The following is a 19912-nucleotide window of genomic DNA, read 5'->3' on the forward strand; positions in this document are numbered from 1 at the left end:
CCATTTCTCTAAAATTTATTCTTCAAACAGATTTTTTAAAATTGGCAACCTGGGTAGAAGGTCCTTGGGAGTTTGAGTTCTCAAAGTCCCCGAAGTTCTGCCCCATAAGGTGGATGAAGGAGGATGTGGAAGTTTGTCTGTAGGTTTTTCTGGGCGCACCCCTGGAGCTGGATGGGACAGCTTTAACCTCCGTTTTTAACCTGATAGTTTAACTTCTGCTTTTCCCCCTGCTCTTGTGTCCTCTTACTGAATCTTTCCTCTTCACTTCACTTTGAAGTTAAAAACCATTTCTATCTTCTTTGGGGTCATTTTTGCTCTTTCATTTGCAGTGAATTTGTAGGTGCTAATTTATACTTACTGAAAATTAATCTTTAAGTTATCACCAGAGAATGGATGAATGGACCAGTTTACATTAGTCTCTGAAATAACCATGTATCTTGTACCAATTTACAGATATTTTCCTTAATTTTTTACAGTAATCTTGCACTATAGGTATTATTTTTCCCATTAGAAAAATGAAGAAACTGAGGATATAAGAGGCTTTTTAGTGGCTCTCAACCCTGGTTTTATATTAGAATCACCTGGGCGTTTTGTAAAACTATAGTCGCTTAGGCCTCATAGTCAGAAATGCTAATTTATTTGGTGTAGCATTGAGTCTAAGCACTGGTCATTTGTTTTACTTTTTTTTATGGGATGTTATGTGGTGTTCAAGTAAGGTTGACAGTCACTGGGTTAACTAAATTGTCTAAGACCATAAAGAAGAAATGTGAGCATTTTGAGGACACAGAATGTGTCCAGTTCAATTTTAGGCACCAGAAGGGAATGAATGAATCAGCTAGTGAGAGTTCTGATTCACAGTAGCCTGGATCTAAAGCTCGTGATATTTTTTCAAAGCCAAGATATTGCTGCCTTTGAGTTTGTATATCTTAAACATCATGTCCAGTTCAGGTTCTTAACTTCCAAGGAGAAGTTGAGAGCTACATTTTAAAACTTCATGTTTCCACAGAGAAGAAATCTCCTCTCATTGAGTTAAATTTAGGTATAAATTTTTTATATGAAGAGTGCATTTCATGCAATAATTAAATGGGAAAGTGCATTTGGGCAATTTTTAGAGCAAAGGGCTTTCTTTGCTTAACTCAAAGATGTTCTCACAACAAGTACATAAATGGTTTCTTGTACACATCCTTAAATATTTGCTGAGTGCCTATTATGTGCTATGCGTGATGCTCATTACTATGGATGCAGCTCTGAAAGAGACAGCCAAAATCTCTTTGCTTTCATGTAACATTTATTTCAGAGTCTAATGCATTCACACCTAGAAACTAAGTTTAGGAGATTATTCATAGGAGGAAAAACTCAGGCAACTGATCATCAGGATAGAATAATCTTTGCAAGGATGCTCTCCAAATAGACTGAGCTTTAAATGAGGGAGTGTTTGAAACACTTGTTTCATTTACTCATTCAACAAACTTATTCTGCCCCACTCACTGCTTTGTGGGGCAGGAATAGAGGGTACAAGTTGGAAACAGACATAAACATTTACAGATCCATAATGGAGCGAAATATCACTCACTGTAAGACAGAAAGTGGTGGGTGCCATGGGAGAGACACAGATAAAAGAATTTTGTATGCTCACAGAAGACAGAGATTACTCCCAGCTCAGAGATGAGGATTGGGAAAAGAGTGAAAGACAAGGCAGAAAATAATGGAAAGATCAGTGGAATTTGACCTATATCTGCAAGGATGAATTTGATATTCTACATAAGCATTTCATTATACCCTGCAGGGTCCATGCTTATCTCTTCTGCTAAGTAAATTGTGTATATGTGCAAATCTTTTTCATTCTTTAAATGTTACTTATGCCGGGTTCAGTGGCTCACGCCTGAATTCCCAGGACTTAGGGAGGCTGAGGCAGGTGGATCGCTTGAGGTCAGGAGTTCAAGACCAGCCTGGTCAACATGGTGAAACCCTGTCTGTACTAAAAATAAAAAATTTAGCCAGGCATGGTGGCAGGCACCTGTAATCCCAGCTATTTGGGGGGCTGAGGCAGGAGAATCGCTTGAACCTGGGAGGTGGAGTTTCAGTGAGCCGAGATCCTGCCACTGCATTCCAGCCTGGGCGACAGAGTGAATCCATCTCAAAACAAAATAAAAATAAATGTTATTTATACAACATACAGTAATTAAACTATAGGCTTAATTTAAGCAGAACTTATTTTTTTTCCTTCATCTTAAATTGCCTACCTTGGCCAGGCGCGGTGGCTCACACCTGTAATCCTAGCACTTTGGGAGTCTGAGGCAGGTAGATCACTTGAGTCCAGGAGTTCCAGACCAGCCTGGGCAACATGGCGAAACCCCACCTCTACTAAAAATATAAAACTTAGCCAGGCATGGTGGTGTAGGCCTGTGGTCCCAGCTACTCAGGAGGCTGAGATGGGAGAATCGCGTGAGCCCAGGTGGTTGAGGTTGCAGCGAGCTGAGATCGCACCATTGCACTCCAGCCTGGGCAACAGAGTGAGACTGTGTCCCTCTCCACCGCCACCCCCAAACCAATCACCACCTCTTCATCTCTTTCCACACACTCGTAACACACACTCACTCTGCTCTCTCACCCATCTTTTTTCTTATTTACACTTTAGCAGTCACAGGAGCGTTTGACTTGAAAAATACATGTTCACAGTGGGGACTGCTTCTTAATATTGTCTCATGGCCTTAAGTTAAATTTTATTCCACTGGATTAAGTAAGGGAGCTCTTGAAATTTAGTGATATGAAATTAAGGAAAAGCAGAATAATTCTTTTGTAGATCAATTTCCTGAGGCCTGGACCCAGACTGGTCACTGGATTTATTATTTAAATAGGACTTGAAAGAAAAGAAAAAACTGTAGGTAATTTAATCAGAGGTACTTTAATGGTCCCAGTAAAGTTATTCTGTTGTAACAAACCCAGCAAAATAAGCAAGCACTTTTGTACTTGCTAGATTTATTATGAGCCTAAAGAGACTGCCTTAAGTTCTCTTATATGTCATAGCAATGAATACATTTAGAAAACTAATAGTGATATAGTCATTATTTCTGATAATTTTATGTATTCCTGATAACTTTAAGTGTTCATTTTAAAAAATACAGTTCAATTGGTTTTTAAAACACTTTTGATTGCTTACCATTCATAGAGCAAATGCCCACGCATGCATGTTATATTTTTAAGATACAGAGGAATGCAAAATTAAAAAATGATGCCAGGAAAGTAAAACCCAGACACCATTTCGTTATCCTGATATCTCACATAGGGCTCTAATAAGGCAACGTGGTGTTGAACAAAAGCTCATGGTTCATTTAACTTCCTGATAGTTTCATATTCAGATTGAAATCTGCCAATAAAAGCATATTGAAAATATTATTAGATAAGATTACCCCCAGGAAAAAAGGCAAAGGAAAATAACAGCTCCAAAGAAAACATTTGATTTGTTTAAACGGTGTTGAGGCGCCCCTTGCTGGCATATGTGTGTATTATCCAACTCTATCTGCATTTCTTGACCTTTTTTTGGTAAATTTGGTGGTGCAAATTAGTTCTAGATTTTATATTTTTATATCTTTCTCTTTTTTGGTTTTGCTTGAAATGGTGTAAAATGTGATTCATTCTCCAGTTTCTTCCATGTGTCCTAATTTGTCCGAGTTTTCCTCAGTTCCCTTTTCTCTGTGAACTTTTCATCTTTCCCTACCTGGTCACTCTGTCCTTTTACTGACCTTGGCTTTACTTTTTAAACAATTGGTTCTACGTCCTGTGAGGTTTGGGTTTTGTGGGACTTGGTGACAGCCCTCCTGTGACTGCCTTTGTTCTTTGTCTGTGACTTCCCTCACTGGCTTCCAGCAGAGGCCCCAGGCCACAAGCTGACTCCTCTCTGAGATTCCAGAAGGCGACAGGCCTTGTGTACCTTAAATCATCCTCTTTCTCCATTAACTCTAAGTCGACCATTTAAGATATGTCAATTTTCTCATTTTCCATAGAGCATCAGAATGTGAATTCAAGTATCTTAGAACTAATTTAGAAAGAAAATACTGAGATGTGAGAAGGAGAATGCACGTTCAAAGGCACAAATTGAAATTAAAATATTGTAGTTAGGTGAGCACAGGACTTTTGATTACACCGAGTGGACTCGTCTTTGTATCCAAAGTATTCTATTTGTAAATCATATTTAATTTCTAGAAATCTGAAATATTGAAATAGTTTCTAAAGAGGTCCATAGGAAATGTATGTCAGGGTAGAATAAAAATTACACATTCTCTCTTATTCAGCATTATTTAAATTATCATGATTGAAACTTCTGTAATTGCAGTACACCATGCAGCCTTCTATGTGGTATGGATTTCTAACATTGGAGTTCTCTGCCCAAAATTTTCTGAGGGACTTTCCCTCCCTACCTCAATCTGAAGGTCTATGTGATGGGGGAACCAAGACTCTGAACAGCTCTTTCATCCATCTTATGTGCAAGGATAAAAATCTCTGAGAAGAAAAAAAAATCAAGTTTAAATCTGCCTGGGCTTTGTATCATTAAAAAGTTAATTAAAACTCTTCCTGTAGTCATTTTCCAATACATAGAACATTATTTACCTTCTTGATTGGTCTCTAAAAGATGTTTTCCTTCATACGGAAGGGCATATGTTTTCTCAGCTCATTTCAGAGGATGCCCCGCTGTTAGTTACTATTCTTGGAAGTCATGACTTCAAGAACCTGAAGCCAGCCATGAGCCCTTCAGCTACTTCCAATCTTGCCAGCCTTCCTAAAAGGAGTCCTTGCTCATCTCCAAAGAGCTGACTTTTTAGATAGTCTGCCAGCGACAGTCTAGAAGGCAGAATTTTTCTACCGCACCCTCAAATACGTAATCATCACTTAGTTCTTAACTCAGGCTTATAAAAAACTTTATGCCAACAAAAACATTAACTTGTGCTTATTTTTAATACATACAATTCTAGAGCCTTATTTGAAATAAATTATCTGAATTTAATGAAAGGATTGAGTGTAAATAAAAACTTAGAATGAAGACAGTGGGAAGATGAGTGAAGTAGGACATCTGTCAGGCAAGTGGCTTGGAATGGTCCCAATGACCCAGACCTTGCCCTGGGTTCAGTTTATTATCGCTGAAAAATACAGCTTGTTAGCCCACACAAACTAGTACAATTTAAAATATAGTCTCTTTTTAAAATACTTGAGCCAGGCTTTTCTTGTGGATTTGGAATTTCTTTGTTTCTTTGAGTGGTAAATGAATTATTTTGGATAAATTAAAATACTGTTTGATTTTAATATAAATAGCCCTATGTGACAAGGCACTATATAAAGGCTTTTTTTCCCTTTCTATTATAGTGTTTCTAAGACCTCAGAGAAATTTGGAATCTATAGACCCGCAGTTTACAATCCGGAGGAAAATGGAGCAGATGAGAGAAGAGAAAGAGCTGGTGGAACAACTTCGTGAGGTACCCAAGAAATATTATGTAACTAAAGGAGAATTTTCAGAATTTAAGCAACATTCTACATTTTTGAGAAACAGACTTTGAAACATTGCAAGCAGTCCTAATTTCAAATCTAGCCAGGTCACTTAGTGGCTGCTGGATATTGGGCAAGCCACTTAATAATCCTGAGTCTGTTTCTTTACATACTAAAAAAATGGTTTGGCCAGGCATAGTTTCTCATGCCCGTAATTGCAGAACTTTAGGAGGTAGACTGATCACTTAAGTCCAGGAGTTTGAGACCAGTATGGGCAACATGGTGAACCCTGTCTCTACTAAAAATACAAAAATTAGCTGAGCATGGTGGCGTATGCCTGTAATCCCAGCTACTCGGGAGGCTGAGGTGGGAGGATCAGCTGAGCCCAGGAATTCGAGGCTGCAGTGATTTATGATTGTACCACTTCACTTCAGCCTGGGTGACAACAGTGAGACCTTGTCTCTTTAAAAAAACAAAAAAAAATGGTTCCAGTTGACCTTAGTGGAGTTTTGTGAGGAATATATGAGATAGTAGTAAATAAAAAATAATACATACATATAAATGCTGGACACTATTTCAATTCAGGTATAGTTTAATGCCCTGTCATTTATTTACTTAATAATATTAATTTTCATTTTTTATTTTTATTTATTTATGTGTTTTTGAGACAAAGTCTCACTCTGTCACCCAGGCTGGAGTGCAGTCGCATGATCTTGGCTCACTGCAGCCTGTGCCTTCTGGGCTCAAGTGATCCTCCCACCTCAGCCTCCTGAGTAAGTGAGATTACAGGTGTGCACCACCACATTCAGCTAATTTTTTGTATTTTTAGTAGAAAAGCATTGGGATTACAGGCATGAGCCACCGCACCCAGCCCAATTTATAATTTTTAAGAGACAGGGCTTCTCTCTGTTGCCCAGACTAGAGTGCAATGGTATCATCATAGCTCACTGCAGCCTTGAATTTTGGGGCTGAAGTGATCCTCTGGCCTCAGCCTCCCAAGTAGGTAGGCGTAAATTATAGCTACATGCCACTGTGCCTGGCAATATTACATTATTTTAAAAATGTTTATAGTTATCCTCACTTTGTACCCCAAACCGACCAGAGATTTTAAATCAATTATCTAATAGGCAAACCATTTGAGTTTCTACCAAAGAGGAAGTCTTGTGCTGGGTGTCACTGAAGCTTAAACTTGGAGCTGGCAGGGACCATGGATGTCTTATTTCTTGTCGTATTTCTTAGTTCCCAGTGGGCACTCTGTAGGTATTTGTCTACTTGCATGGTCTTTTTGTCAGGTTAGGAAGATCATACGTAAATACAGAAGGTTAAATAACAGTATATATAGGAATCAATCACCAAGGAAGAAAACATTGGTATTAGCTATTAAAGACAGCACGTTATGAATTACTGCATGAGTTTTTAATGTTCAAAAAGAAGTGTCATAACTATGAACTAAAGGCGTCTAAGAAGGCTTCTTGACTAATAATAGAGCAACCATTCAACCCTGTAATCCCATTACTGGGTATATACCCAGAGAAAAATAAATTGTTCCACCAAAAAGAAACCTGCACTCATATGTCTATCACAGCACTATTCACAGAAGCAAAGACTTGGGATCAACCCAGGCTCGCATCAACAATGGATTGGATAAAGAAAATGTGGTACGTACACACCATGGAATACTACACAGCCATAAAAAAGAAAAAAATCATATCCTTTGCAGCAACATGGATGCAACTGGAGGCCACTATCCTAAACAAATTAATACAGAAATGGAAAACCAAATACCACATTCTCACTTATAAGGGGAAGCGAAACACTGGGTATACACGGACACAAAGATGGAAACAATAAACTGGGAATTCCAAAAGGGGAGAGAGAGGGGGTAAGGGTTGAAAAACTACCTGTTGGGTACTATGTTCACTGCTTAGGTGACAGGATCATTAGAAGCCTAAACCTCAGTATCACACAACATACCCATGTAACAAACCGGTACGTGTACCCCTGAATCTAAAATAAATTTTTTCAAAAAAGAAAGAAAGATTCTTGGAGGAGATAGATTCAATGTTAAATCTTCTTTCATTAGCAAATGTGTATTGACTGTCACTCTCTACCAGGCTGTATTCTAGGTAATGGATGTAGGAGAGAACAAAAAGGTCCCTGCTGTTCTGAAGCTTATAGTCTATTGGGGAGAGATAGTAAATAAGATGGAAATAAATAAATACACAGTTTCAGAGAGCAATGAGTTCTACAAATGAGCAGTGAGCCCTATAAACAAAATTTAGATTAAATTAAATTAGGATAGGTCAGCCTCTTTGTTATAGCAGATGATACTTTTTATATGGTTTAGCAAAGAGTCAGGAGGAAGTAATTTTAAAAAGAAAACAAAAAAACCTCTTACCACCACTTTAAGCCACTGTGGTGATTGAGCAAACACAAAGGGAAAGTCAAACCTCTGTCATTTGCCTGGACTATCTGGATGTGATGTAAACTGGGAAGGTGAACTTTATGAAATCTATGCAACTAAGATCAGAAGCTGAGATATGCCCCTCAAGGAGTGATATCTTACAATTTTATCTTAAACATGGGTCATATTGATCATTTATGTCTTAATTTAGTGATATAAAATTAGAGCCTGAAAGAGTACCTAAAAACAATTGTCCACACACAGGACAGTTCTGAAAGAAATTTATGTAACACTATTATATGCAGTGTTTTTCAAGTTTTCATTTATTAAAATCACCAAATTAAGTCATCCTTTCATAGGCTGTTATTCAGTTAAAGGGGGCTTTTGTTGCAGAAGCTCTAGTTAAGGTTTGAAAATTGATTTCTCTACTTCTGCTTCCAAGAGGATGGAGTAGGTATACTTTGCCCTATTCTTCCCATTAAGTACACCTGAAACCCCTAGACATACATAAAACAAATGTAAGCACATTCTGGAAGGTAAAGAGAAGAAGACGGACTGATTAGGGTCCTTGAGACTTGAGGGGCGCCGTAGTGATGAGCTCCAGGGGACCTTCTTTTTGCCTCATGTATCCAGACTTGGAGCCAAAGTCGCTGGGAACCCAGAAACAGTAATTGGCACAGACTTTAAAAAAACAACAATAAAAGCTGACTTTCTCTGACCAAATAACCAGGAAAGGGACAGCCCAGCAAGACACAAAAGTTTTAGATCATAAATGCACTACTGCAGCTGAACACCACAGGAAATACTGTGGTTCCCCCTCAGCCACACCAGCAAGGGCTGAGTCGAGTGAGACTTCTCCCCTTGCTGGGGTGGTGTCAGAGAAGACCAAGCCAGGAGCCGGAAATTTCATCCCCACTGGTCAGTAAGGAACCTTGTCTGCTCCCAGAGTTTCAGTGGAGACCAAATGTGAATCCTGGATTCCCACCCCCACTCAGCAGTAAGGAGGCACCTACCCCTCCCCCACTCCTTGGCCAGTTGACACCCAGTGGAAAATCCAGATGCCTACATTCACCTGGCGGTAACAAGATGGTGGCAGCCACCTTCCCCTGCTAGAGCAGTGTCAAAAAAAAAAAAAAAAAAAAAAAAAGCCAACTAAACCAGAGATTTAAATAGGATCCAGAGTCTCATAACATAATACAAAAATGTCCAGGTTTCCATTGCAAATCCCTCATCATTCCAAGGATGAGGAAGATCCCAAACTATAGGGGAAAAAAAGACAATCTACAGGCTGGGAGCAGTGGCTCACGCCTGTAATCCCAGCACTTTGGGAGGCTGAGGCAGGTGGATCACGAGGTCAGGAGATTGAGACCATCCTGGCTAACACGGTGAAACGCCGTCTCTACTAAAAATACAAAAAATTAGCCGGGCGCGGTGGCAGGCGCCTGTAGTCCCAGCTACTCGGGAGGGAGGCTGAGGCGGGAGAATGGTGTGATTCTGGGCGGCGGAGCTTGCTGTGAGCCGAGATCGCGCCACTGCAGTCCGGCCTGGGCAAAAGAGCGAGACTCCATCTCAAAAAAAAAAAAAAAAAAAAAAAAAGACAATCTACAGATGACATCACTGGTATAGCAGAGATGTTAGAATTATTTGACAGATATTTTTAAACCAGCCATGATGAAAATGCTTCAATGAACAATGATGCACATGGTCAAAGGAAAGGAAAAGAATACCCCAGCAGAGAACCAGAAAATTTCGGCAAAGAAATAGAAGACATAAAGAAAAACCAAATGGAAATTGAGAGCTGAAAAATACATTATTCAGAATAAAAAGCCCAGTGGATGGGCTCCACAGCAGAATGGAGATGAGAAAGGAAAGAACTGGAATGAAACTAGTAAGAGAACAATAGAAATCATCTAATCTGAACAACAGAGAGAAAACAGATTGAAAAATCAGTGGACACAGAGCCTCGGGACCTGTGGGAGTGTAACAAATGATCCAACATTCGTGTCATGGGAGGCCCAGAAGGAAAGGAGAATGGGAGCAAGGCAGAAGAGGAACTTGGGGGTGGGAAGGAAGGGGATGTGTCTATAATTTTTTTTCTTTTTTTTTGAGACGGAGTCTCGCTTTATCATCCAGGCTGGAGTGCAGTGGCATGGTCTCGGCTCACTGCAACTTCTGCCTCCTGGGTTCAAGCGATTCTCCTGCCTCAGCCTCCCGAGTAGCTGGGATTACAGGCGCCCACCACTACGCCTGGCTAATTTTTGTATTTTTAGTAGAGACAGGGTTTCACCATGTTGGCCAGGCTGGCTTTGAACTCCTGACCTCAGGTGATCTGCCCACCTGGGCCTCCCAAAGTGCTGTGTTTACAGGCGTGAGCCATTGCGCCTGGCCAGAGTAAAGCATTTCTTAATCCCTCTTCTGCCCCATGCAGACTGCCTGAACCAGTCAGATTTGGTTTTTATTTATCACACTCAAAAAGTGATTCCATTATTCCATTCATTCTATTAAAAATTTTACACTCACCTAAATTTGTTTTTATAAAGAGAGATTTTGATACTGTTTGGAAAGAGTTAAATAATGTCAGTGTTTTCTAGGCATTGTTATCCTTATTTCCCATGATGAAATTAGTGCCTCAGTTCATAAATACCCATAAATGTATTTTACCCACAGTTACCTCAGTGTTCATATTAACTGGCTTCCTTCTGATTTCCCCAACAGAGCATTGAGATGAGATTGAAGGTCAGTCTACACGAAGACCTGGGGGCAGCCCTCATGGATGGTGTCGTCCTGTGCCATCTGGTCAACCACATCCGCCCTCGGTCGGTTGCAAGCATCCATGTCCCATCACCAGCGGTTGTAAGTAACACCAAAGGGAAATTAACTGACATAAAACACACTTTTAGGGGGCACTGTTGTTGGTTTAGGATATCAATGGTGTCAGTAGGACCTTGCTCAAATCTTTTCCGTTGGGCCTCAAAACATTATAAGGCAGAAAAGGAATGAAAGAATGGCTTTGAATGAAGCAACATTTTCACTGTAAAATGAGAGACTATTTTAAAATAAATATATAAACGACAGAAACATAATTTTATTTCAATATCAAGCAAATCACTTTAACTTACTGGGCGGGCACGGTGGCTCACACCTGTAAACCCAGCACCTTGGGAGGCCAAGGTGGGTGGATCACCTGTGCTCAGAAGTTGTATTTTTTGTAGAGACAGGGTTCTGCCTCTGGTAAAAATAGAAAACTACACAATACAAAAATATGAAAAATACAAAAATTAGCTGGCCATAGTGGCACGTACCTGTGGTCCCAGCAACTTGGGAGGCTGAGGTGGGAGGATTGCTTGAGCCCAGGAGTTTAAGACTGTAGTGAGCCACGATTGTGCCACTGCACTCCAGCCTGGAGACAGAGTGAGACCCTGTCTCAAAAAAAAAAAAAAAAGAAAAGAAAAAGAAATTACTGATTGACTGATCAAGGTGCCAACTTTAAGACTATAGGAACATAGGCCAGGCGTGGTGGCTCACGCTTGTAATCCCAGCACTTTGGGAGGCCGAGGCGGGCGGATCACAAGGTCAGGAGATCGAGACCACGGTGAAACCCCATGTCTACTAAAAATACAAAAAAAATTAGCCGGGCGTGGTGGTGGGCGCCTGTAGTCTCAGCTACTCGGAGAGGCTGAGGCAGGAGAATGGCGTGAACCCGGGAGGCGGAGCTTGCAGTGAGCCGAGATTGCGCCACTGCACTCCAGCCTGGGCGACAGAGCTAGACTCCGTCTCAAAAAAAAAAAAAAGACTATAGGAACATAAAAATTTCTTTTTCCCAAGGGATTATTTAAACAGTGACAAGTCTTTCAGAAAGCTTCTTTTGGTTGGTAACTTCCCTTCTAAAATGAATCTTTTTCCTCTATTCATCATGGAGGATTTTAGGGTAGCCCTGAAAAGATGTGAGTTCTATGAAAAATATTATGAATAACCTGTAGAGGGGTTGGTTAGCAGTCATGACTTCAACAATTTCTTGATCAGTCACTGCACTCAAGGACTCACTGGTGATGCTGGGGACGTAGTGGGGAGGGGAACATGAATGAGACTTCTTAATTCCCCCCAAATCCTCATCTCTGCTGTAGAGGAGATAGAGCCTGTACTCAGGGTTCTCTTCCTAGATATCACAGCATGTTGTGAACTAGAAGAGAGCCAAAGAGTCAGTTTTATGGTTGTTAAGATGAAAGTGGAGGAATCACAGATAAACTTGTCCTTGAAACCTACACAGGATTTATACAAATAGAGAAAAAAGAATCTCTGCTCACCCTTTTTGCTGTTTGTTAAGAGAGGCAGAAGAATTTAGGGGTTAAGAATGTAAGGTTTGGATTAAACTTCTAAAAGCTGTACAACTTTGGGCAATCCTCTCTTGAACTTGATTTGCTCTTCTCTATAATGGAAATGGTCTTGCAAGTATGAAATAAGATACTTGATGTACTATACACATATATGTAAGCCATTATTATCATTAGTGTTTATATGGCAAGTTTTCAAAATTTGGAGCCCCATAAAAGTGCCATGTTCATAAAATGTCAGAGCCTCAGTGTGTTGGGCTGAAGCTCACGTGAAGCTCCTCTGCCCTCTCCCATCCCCAGGAGAGCCTCACAGTGGCATGATTTGTCCTACTTTCTTTTTTCTTGACAGCAGGAAAAATTAGCCAATGACGTTATTTCATCTTAGTTTCTTATCTATCATATTGAACATATTTTTTCTTTCAAAGGTTCAACCACTTTTTTAGCCTCAGAAGCATAGTGAGGACAAAAAGACCAATTTGTCTTCTTTTTCAAATCTACCTCTAGCAGCCTTAATGTGGGACAGTAAATTCTATTCCATGATCCAATATGAAACACTCCAGTATCTTTTTCAAATGAGGTCCAAACTGCCATAAAGTCGTCTGAGCCTCGTGCCAGATTCTCAATAATCTTTCCCAAGTTATGAGAGAGACACAACAGACACCTCAGCCTTCAATTTCAATGTACAATGATCATTTTACAAGACGTAAGAGGACATTATGAATTGTATACCCGTTTACCTTTATCTTCAGGAAAAATGCTACATCGTTTTAGAAATCTTTTGGTTTTCACCTTTTTTGCTTTTTTTAAATAAAAATTTTAAAATTAAACAAATAATAGGAAACAATGAGTGACTGGTGAAAAAAAGAAAATAAAGGAAAGCAAAAGAAAACAAATCATTCTTTATTCTCCTACCCAAAACCAGTCACTGTTGCTTTTACCATTATGTCTTCTTTACTGTAAGTTTTTTTTTTTTTTTGGTAAAATTAAGTTGTTTTTTAGTTGTGAGCTTCTCATATAGACTAGTAATTTTTAAAATGTATTATTGAAACCTAAGTATTTCCCCATGTCATTAAAATTCTCTCTTTTTTTTTTTTTTTTGGAGATGGAGTCTCCTCTGTCGCCCAGGCAGGAGTGCAGTAGCACAATCTTGGCTCACTGCAACCTCTGCCCCCAGGGTTCAAGCGTGGCTCAGCCTCCTGAGTAGCTGGGATTAGAGGTGCCTGCCACCACGCCTGGCTAATTTTTGTATTTTTAGTAGAGATGGCGTTTCAACATGTTGGTCAGGCTGGTCTCGAACTCCTGACCTCAAGTGATCTGCCCACCTCAGCCTCCCAAAGTGCTAGGATTACAGGTGTGAGCCACCATGCCCAGCCTAAAATTCTTCATAAATGCCTAATTTACTAACTATAACATATTTTAGCCTGTTTTATTATATTGTAGTTTTCCTTTTTAGAAATGCAGTTTGTTTCTAAATACCCACTTCTAAATGTCCAATTATCAAAAATTCTTCACCAAGCATCTTGATGCCCTTTTGGACCAGGCCCAGCCATGCTGTAGCCATAGAACCTGCTTTCCTTCTTTCTTCTGTGCCGTTGCTCTTTGCCCCAGGCTCAGCATAGGCAGCTCCCTCTGCCTAGAAAGCCGTGCCCCACCTGCCCCACAAATCTCCTTGGTTCTTCAGCATCACTAGCTCCCTTTCCTTCTCTATTTCAGCATTCAGAAAACAAACCATTCTCAACCCCTTAGGACAGGGTTTCTTCCTTTGTTCATTTTCCATCACACCTACTCCATGACAGCTAAGAACTATCCTGTATGATACTGTACCTTCCTTGAGCTTGCTAATATTTCCATCTGCTCTAGAGGTAAGTGAGCCTGGGGATTTTGTCTTTGGCTCCACAATTGTATCTTCAGCACCAAGTTTAGTATCTGACTCATAGTAAAGCAGTAAATGCAGTTGTATCTGCCAGCAGCAGTGGATGAGAGCTTCCTTTCTTTTTTTTTTTTTTTTTTTTTATTAATTTTTTTTGCATACAAAAACAATAAACATTTTCTAAAAATACATACAAACAAAAAGATGCGTATCAAACATATTAGGAAGGTTGCACATGGGAAGTCGGGGAATAGAAATGGGGGTGGGAGTTAAAATAAATGAGAGAGGGACTTTATATGGATCAGTGATAATAACTCAATCCTCTATTTGACAAAGAAGAGGGAGAAGGAAGAGGAAGAAAAAGAAAGTGGGATAAAGGATCAGAAAGGGAGGAAAATAGAAAAAATTAGAGTATGACTCCAGGGTAGACCTGTTTTGTTGTCATTGAGTTGGTTGGTTGGTTTGTCTGTTGTATTCTTCATGTTTCGCCAAGTTGGCCAGACTGGTCTCGAACTCCTAGCCCGAAGTGATCAACCCGCCTCGCCCCCCAGAGTGCCGGGACCACAGGCGTGAGCCACCACGTCCAGCCCCCACATTGCTTCTGGCCTCCGTGGTAGACCTCCCAGACGGAGCGGCCAGGCAGAGGAGCTCCTCACTTCTACCCAGACACGGGGCGGCCGGGCAGAGGGGCTCCTCACTTCCCAGACGGGGCGGCCAGGCAGAGACGCTCCTCACTTCTTCCCAGACGATAGGTGGCCGGGCAGAGGCGCTCCTGACTTCCCAGACGATGGGTGGTCGGGCAGAGGCGCTCCCCACTTCCCAGACAATGGGTGGCCGGGCAGAGGCGCTCCTCACCTCCCAGACGATGGGTGGCCGGGCAGAGGCACTCCTCACTTCCCAGATGGAGCAGCCGGGCAGAGGCGCTCCTCACTTTCCAGACGATGGGTGGCTGGGCAGAGGCGCTCCTCACCTCCCAGACGATGGGTGGCCGGGCAGAGGCGCTCCTCACCTCCCAGACGGGGCGGCCGGGCAGAGGCGCTCCTCACTTCTTCCCGGATGGGGCGGCCGGGCAGAGGCGCTCCTCACTTCTTCCCGGACGGGGCGGCCGGGCAGAGGCGCTCCTCACTTCCCAGACGGGGCGGCCGGGCAGAGGCGCTCCTCACTTCTTCCCGGACGGGGCGGCCGGGCAGAGGCGCTCCTCACCTCCCAGACGATGGGAGGCCGGGCAGAGGCGCTCCTCACTTCCCAGACGATGGGTGGCCGGGCAGAGGCGCTCCTCACTTCCCAGACGGGGCGGCCGGGCAGAGGCGCTCCTCACTTCCCAGACAGGGTGGCCGGGCAGAGGCGCTCCTCACTTCCCAGACGATGGGTGGCCGGGCAGAGGCGCTCCTCACTTCCCAGACGGGGCGGCCGGGCAGAGGCGCTTCTCACTTCCCAGACGGTGGGTGGCCGGGCAGAGGCGCTCCTCACTTCCCAGACGGTGGGTGGCCGGGCAGAGGCGCTCCTCACTTCCCAGACGGTGGGTGGCCGGGCAGAGGCGCTCCTCACTTCCCAGACGATGGGTGGCCGGGCAGAGGCGCTCCTCATTTCTTCCCGGACGGGGCGGCCGGGCAGAGGCGCTCCTCACTTCCCAGACGGGGCGGCCGGGCAGAGGCGCTCCTCACTTCTTCCCGGACGGGGCAGCCGGGCAGAGGCGTTCCTCACTTCTTCCCGGACGGGGCGGCCGGGCAGAGGCGCTCCTCACTTCCCAGACAGGGTGGCCGGGCAGAGGCGCTCCTCACTTCCCAGACGATGGGTGGCCGGGCAGAGGCGCTCCTCACTTCCCAGACGGTGGGTGGCCGGGCAGAGGCGCTCCTCACTTCCCAGACGGGGCGGCCGGGCAGAGGCGCTCCTCACTTCCCAGACGGTGGGTGGCCGGGCAGAGGCGCTCCTCACTTCCCAGACGGTGGGTGGCCGGGCAGAGGCGCTCCTCACTTCCCAGACGGTGGGTGGCCGGGCAGAGGCGCTCCTCACTTCCCAGACGGTGGGTGGCCGGGCAGAGGCGCTCCTCACTTCCCAGACGGTGGGTGGCCGGGCAGAGGCGCTCCTCACTTCCCAGACGGTGGGTGGCCGGGCAGAGGCGCTCCTCACTTCCCAGACGGTGGGTGGCCGGGCAGAGGCGCTCCTCACTTCCCAGACGGTGGGTGGCCGGGCAGAGGCGCTCCTCACTTCCCAGACGGTGGGTGGCCGGGCAGAGGCGCTCCTCACTTCCCAGACGGGGCGGCCGGGCAGAGGCGCTCCTCACTTCCCAGACGGTGGGTGGCCGGGCAGAGGCGCTCCTCACTTCCCAGACGGTGGGTGGCCGGGCAGAGGCGCTCCTCACTTCCCAGACAGGGCGGCCGGGCAGAGGCGCTCCGCACTTCCCAGACGGGGCGGCCAGGCAGAGGTGCTCCTCACCTCCCAGACGGGGCGGCCGGGCAGAGGCGCTCCCCACCTTCCAGATGGGGCGGCGGCCGGGCAGGGGCTGCAATCCCAGCACCCTGGCAGGCCAAGGCAGGCGGCCGGGGGGTAGAGGCTGCCGCAAGGCCAGACCACGCCACCGCACTCCAGCCCGGGCAACACCGAGCACTGGGTGAGCGAGACTCCGTCCGTAGTCCCAGTACCTCGGGAGGCTGAGGCGGGCAGAGCTCTCGGCGTCAGGAGCTGGCGACCAGCGTGGCCAAGATGGCGAATGCGTGCCTGCATCCAAAGGAGAAAAGGCAGGCAGCGGTGGCGCGCGCTGGCAGTCCCAGGCAGTCCGTGGCGCGGGCAGCAGCAAGCCAAGTAGATTGTAGCCTGGGCCAGAGAGGGAAAGAAAGAAAGAAAGAAAGGAGGGAGGGAGGGAGGGAGGGAGGGAGGGAGGGAGGGAAGGAAGGAAGGAAGGAAGGAAGGAAGGAAGGAAGGAAGGAAGGAAGGAAGGAAGGAAGGAAGGGAGAGAGCTTCTTTTCTACCAGTATTATCACCAGCAAAAGCATTCTAATTCTTCATTCATGAGACTAATATTGTCCATATTTTTTGCCAAACCGAGGGAATATAGTAGTGAACAAAATCGCTATCATTGTCAGTATGCTTAGAGACTGTTCCTTAGAAAAATGAATTTTTTCAGTCTCTGACAATTTGATAAGCAAAACATTGGCATTCCAATTAGTGTAATTGGTATAATTTTTTATTATTGGACCAGTGGTGAGTTTGAAGCTTTAACCATTGTGTTTGTCACAACTTTTCTACCTGAAGTTAGGCAACAATCTTCGAAGACGCCCTCCCTCACTCTCAAAGAGGGAGAATTATCTTTCTGTGGCTTGAAGCACACTCTCCATTAACTTCTTTGGGGCTGACCTAAGTATTTGGAATGATGTTGGGCATCTTTAGAGTTTCAGAAAAGACTCACCTAAGGGCATCTTTGGAGTTTCAGAAAAGACTCACCTAAATCATAAGTAAATGAAGGAAGATAACGGGCCCAAATGATCAGAGACAAACGGTAGGGTCTCGGCGTGATGAAATGCCTCTTGGTACCTTATCTGCCAGGTCCATGACCATTCTGTTATCTTCATGTCATGTTCCTCAGGTCTGCTTCTGTTTGCACAAGGCTTCATGTACTGGCCTTGTCCTGCGACATGCCAGGGGTTGGGCAAAACCACCCAAGCAGCTGCTGGCGACATCTTTGTAGGGCCCACGTGAGGGACGTGACTTCCTCCCTAATCAAGATGGAGAATATTTGTTTAGCTTTCAACTTAAATTGTTTCACAGGGCAACAGACTTTCTGTTTTTGGCAGGGCTTTTCTTTTTGTATTTAATAAATGATGTACAAATTAGATTTTGATGATAGTTGCTTTGTGCCTCTATAAGATGGAATGAATCCCATCATTCTCATATTAGCAGGATAAGGCCAGTCTTTATCACCGTGGCTTCTCCACCGACACCGTTGGAATCAGTCATGCCTCTTGCCTTCTTTCCTAAGGAGAATAGCGGAGGAACATTACAATTTAGCAGCAAAGTGTTCAAAACGTACCATGTAAAAAAGTATAGTATATTTGTGAAATGTGCCTGTTACCCACCCCACACCTCAGGGGCCATCTTTAACCAAGGTTAATTCAATTGTGAGAAGCTTTTGGTTAAGTCCTGAGCATCCACCATTTTCAGTGCTGTTTACTGTGATATTGCCTCTATATCCATGGCTTTGGTGGGAAGGAGGTTAATTGGCCTGGTGAATTTAGACCCTTTATATAGAAATATATTTGTTGATGGGGAAGGTGATGTTTATGGTGTACTTTAGGCGAACTAAAACAGGTTACACAACAGTATGATCCCATAAAAACTATATATACGTGTGTATGTGCATATATATAAACAATATAAACATACACATATATATGTATGCCGAAAATTTTACATATATATACATCAGTGTATATACATGATATACATACATCTATACATAGGTATATATGTGTATCTATGTATGCATATATGAACACAATGTCTGGAAGAATAGAATCTAAACTATTAACAGTTTTTTTTTTTTTTTTTTGAGACGGAGTCTTGCTCTGTCGCCCAGGCTGGAGTGCAGTGGCGCAATCTCGGCTCACTGCAAGCTCCGCCTCCCGGGTTCATGCCATTCTCCTGCCTCAGCCTCTCCGAGTAGCTGAGACTACAGGCGCCCGCCACCACGCCCGGCTAATTTTTTTTTTGTATTTTTAGTAGAGACGGGGTTTCACCGTGGTCTCGATCTCCTGACCTCATGATCCGCCCGCCTCGGCCTCCCAAAGTGCTGGGATTATAAACGTGAGCCACTGTGCCCGGCCAACAGTTTTTAACCTAAGATGGATGTTTCTGGGTGATATTTTGTTTTCTTCTGTTTGCTTATGGGTTATTTTCTTTTTCTCCAATAAACATGTGTTGCTTGTGCCATTTAGAAAGTTTAAAATTTAAGATGTTATTAAAATGGTTTCTCTTTTAATAATACATTATTTCTGTATATTTGCATTTATAGCCTAAACTTAGCATGGCCAAATGCAGAAGAAATGTGGAAAACTTTTTGGAAGCATGCCGAAAATTAGGAGTACCAGAGGTAACATCAAACTTACTTCATATAACTGTGTTGTAGTAAAAATTTTATTTAATATATGAGTTTGAACCATTGAATCGATGCAAAGCTTTGTACATGCTTTTTTGTCTCAACCTTTCTTGAGAAATAATATTGAATAAATTATATAAACTTTTAATCTAAATTGCTCTATTGCAGTGAAATTAAAATGACTATGCAATATGTTCAATTCTGAGGAAAAAGGGAAATAATTTAAGATTTTGAAGGAAGTGTGAAATTTCAGACTTGAAAAAAAATTTTAATCCGCTTGATTCTCTAAGAGCAGAAATTGCTGGGGCTGTAAGTGAATCTTCTCTCAGGCTTCATAGAGTAGAATTTTGGAGCTGATGGTTTTCTTATCCCTGGCTCTTAAGCAAAGAGCTACTGATTGTTGATTATCATTCTCTGTAACTGTATTTTCCATATGTGGATAAAAAAATCAACATTGGAAATACTATAGTTATTGTTATCACTAATCATTATCATTAATAATAGCAGTATTTGTGTGTTGCTTTACAGTTTGTTAACTATTTGCATTTCATTTTTGTCTTCAGTTTGCTTTGAGTGCAATAGGCAATTCAATTACATATAGTTTGCTCTTTTTTTCTCTCTCCAGCCTCAGACCCAGCCTCAGCCTCAGGCAGATGCCTGGGGGCTTTTAAAGACTTTGCTTTTAGTAACATAAACTGATTTCTTAGGTAGACATGAGGCAATCCACTCAGAATATG

General features: G+C 43.3%; 1 protein-coding gene across 6 annotated transcripts in view; it reads left to right on the plus strand.

The window, feature by feature from the left end:
- The window catches only part of LRCH1 (leucine rich repeats and calponin homology domain containing 1), a 209249-nt gene that overhangs the window by 166274 nt on the left and 23063 nt on the right, over positions 1–19912 (plus strand). For all 6 annotated transcript variants that reach the window (XM_055244617.2, XM_055244615.2, XM_063619095.1 and 3 more), the window contains 3 exons: positions 5359–5468; positions 10598–10735; positions 19092–19169. In XM_055244617.2, the coding sequence (XP_055100592.2) occupies positions 5359–5468; positions 10598–10735; positions 19092–19169 (326 nt within the window). The remainder of the gene's footprint in view (positions 1–5358; positions 5469–10597; positions 10736–19091; positions 19170–19912) is intronic.

This window comes from Symphalangus syndactylus, chromosome 15 (genome assembly GCF_028878055.3).
Source record: "Symphalangus syndactylus isolate Jambi chromosome 15, NHGRI_mSymSyn1-v2.1_pri, whole genome shotgun sequence".
Taxonomy (NCBI): Eukaryota; Metazoa; Chordata; class Mammalia; order Primates; family Hylobatidae; genus Symphalangus; species Symphalangus syndactylus.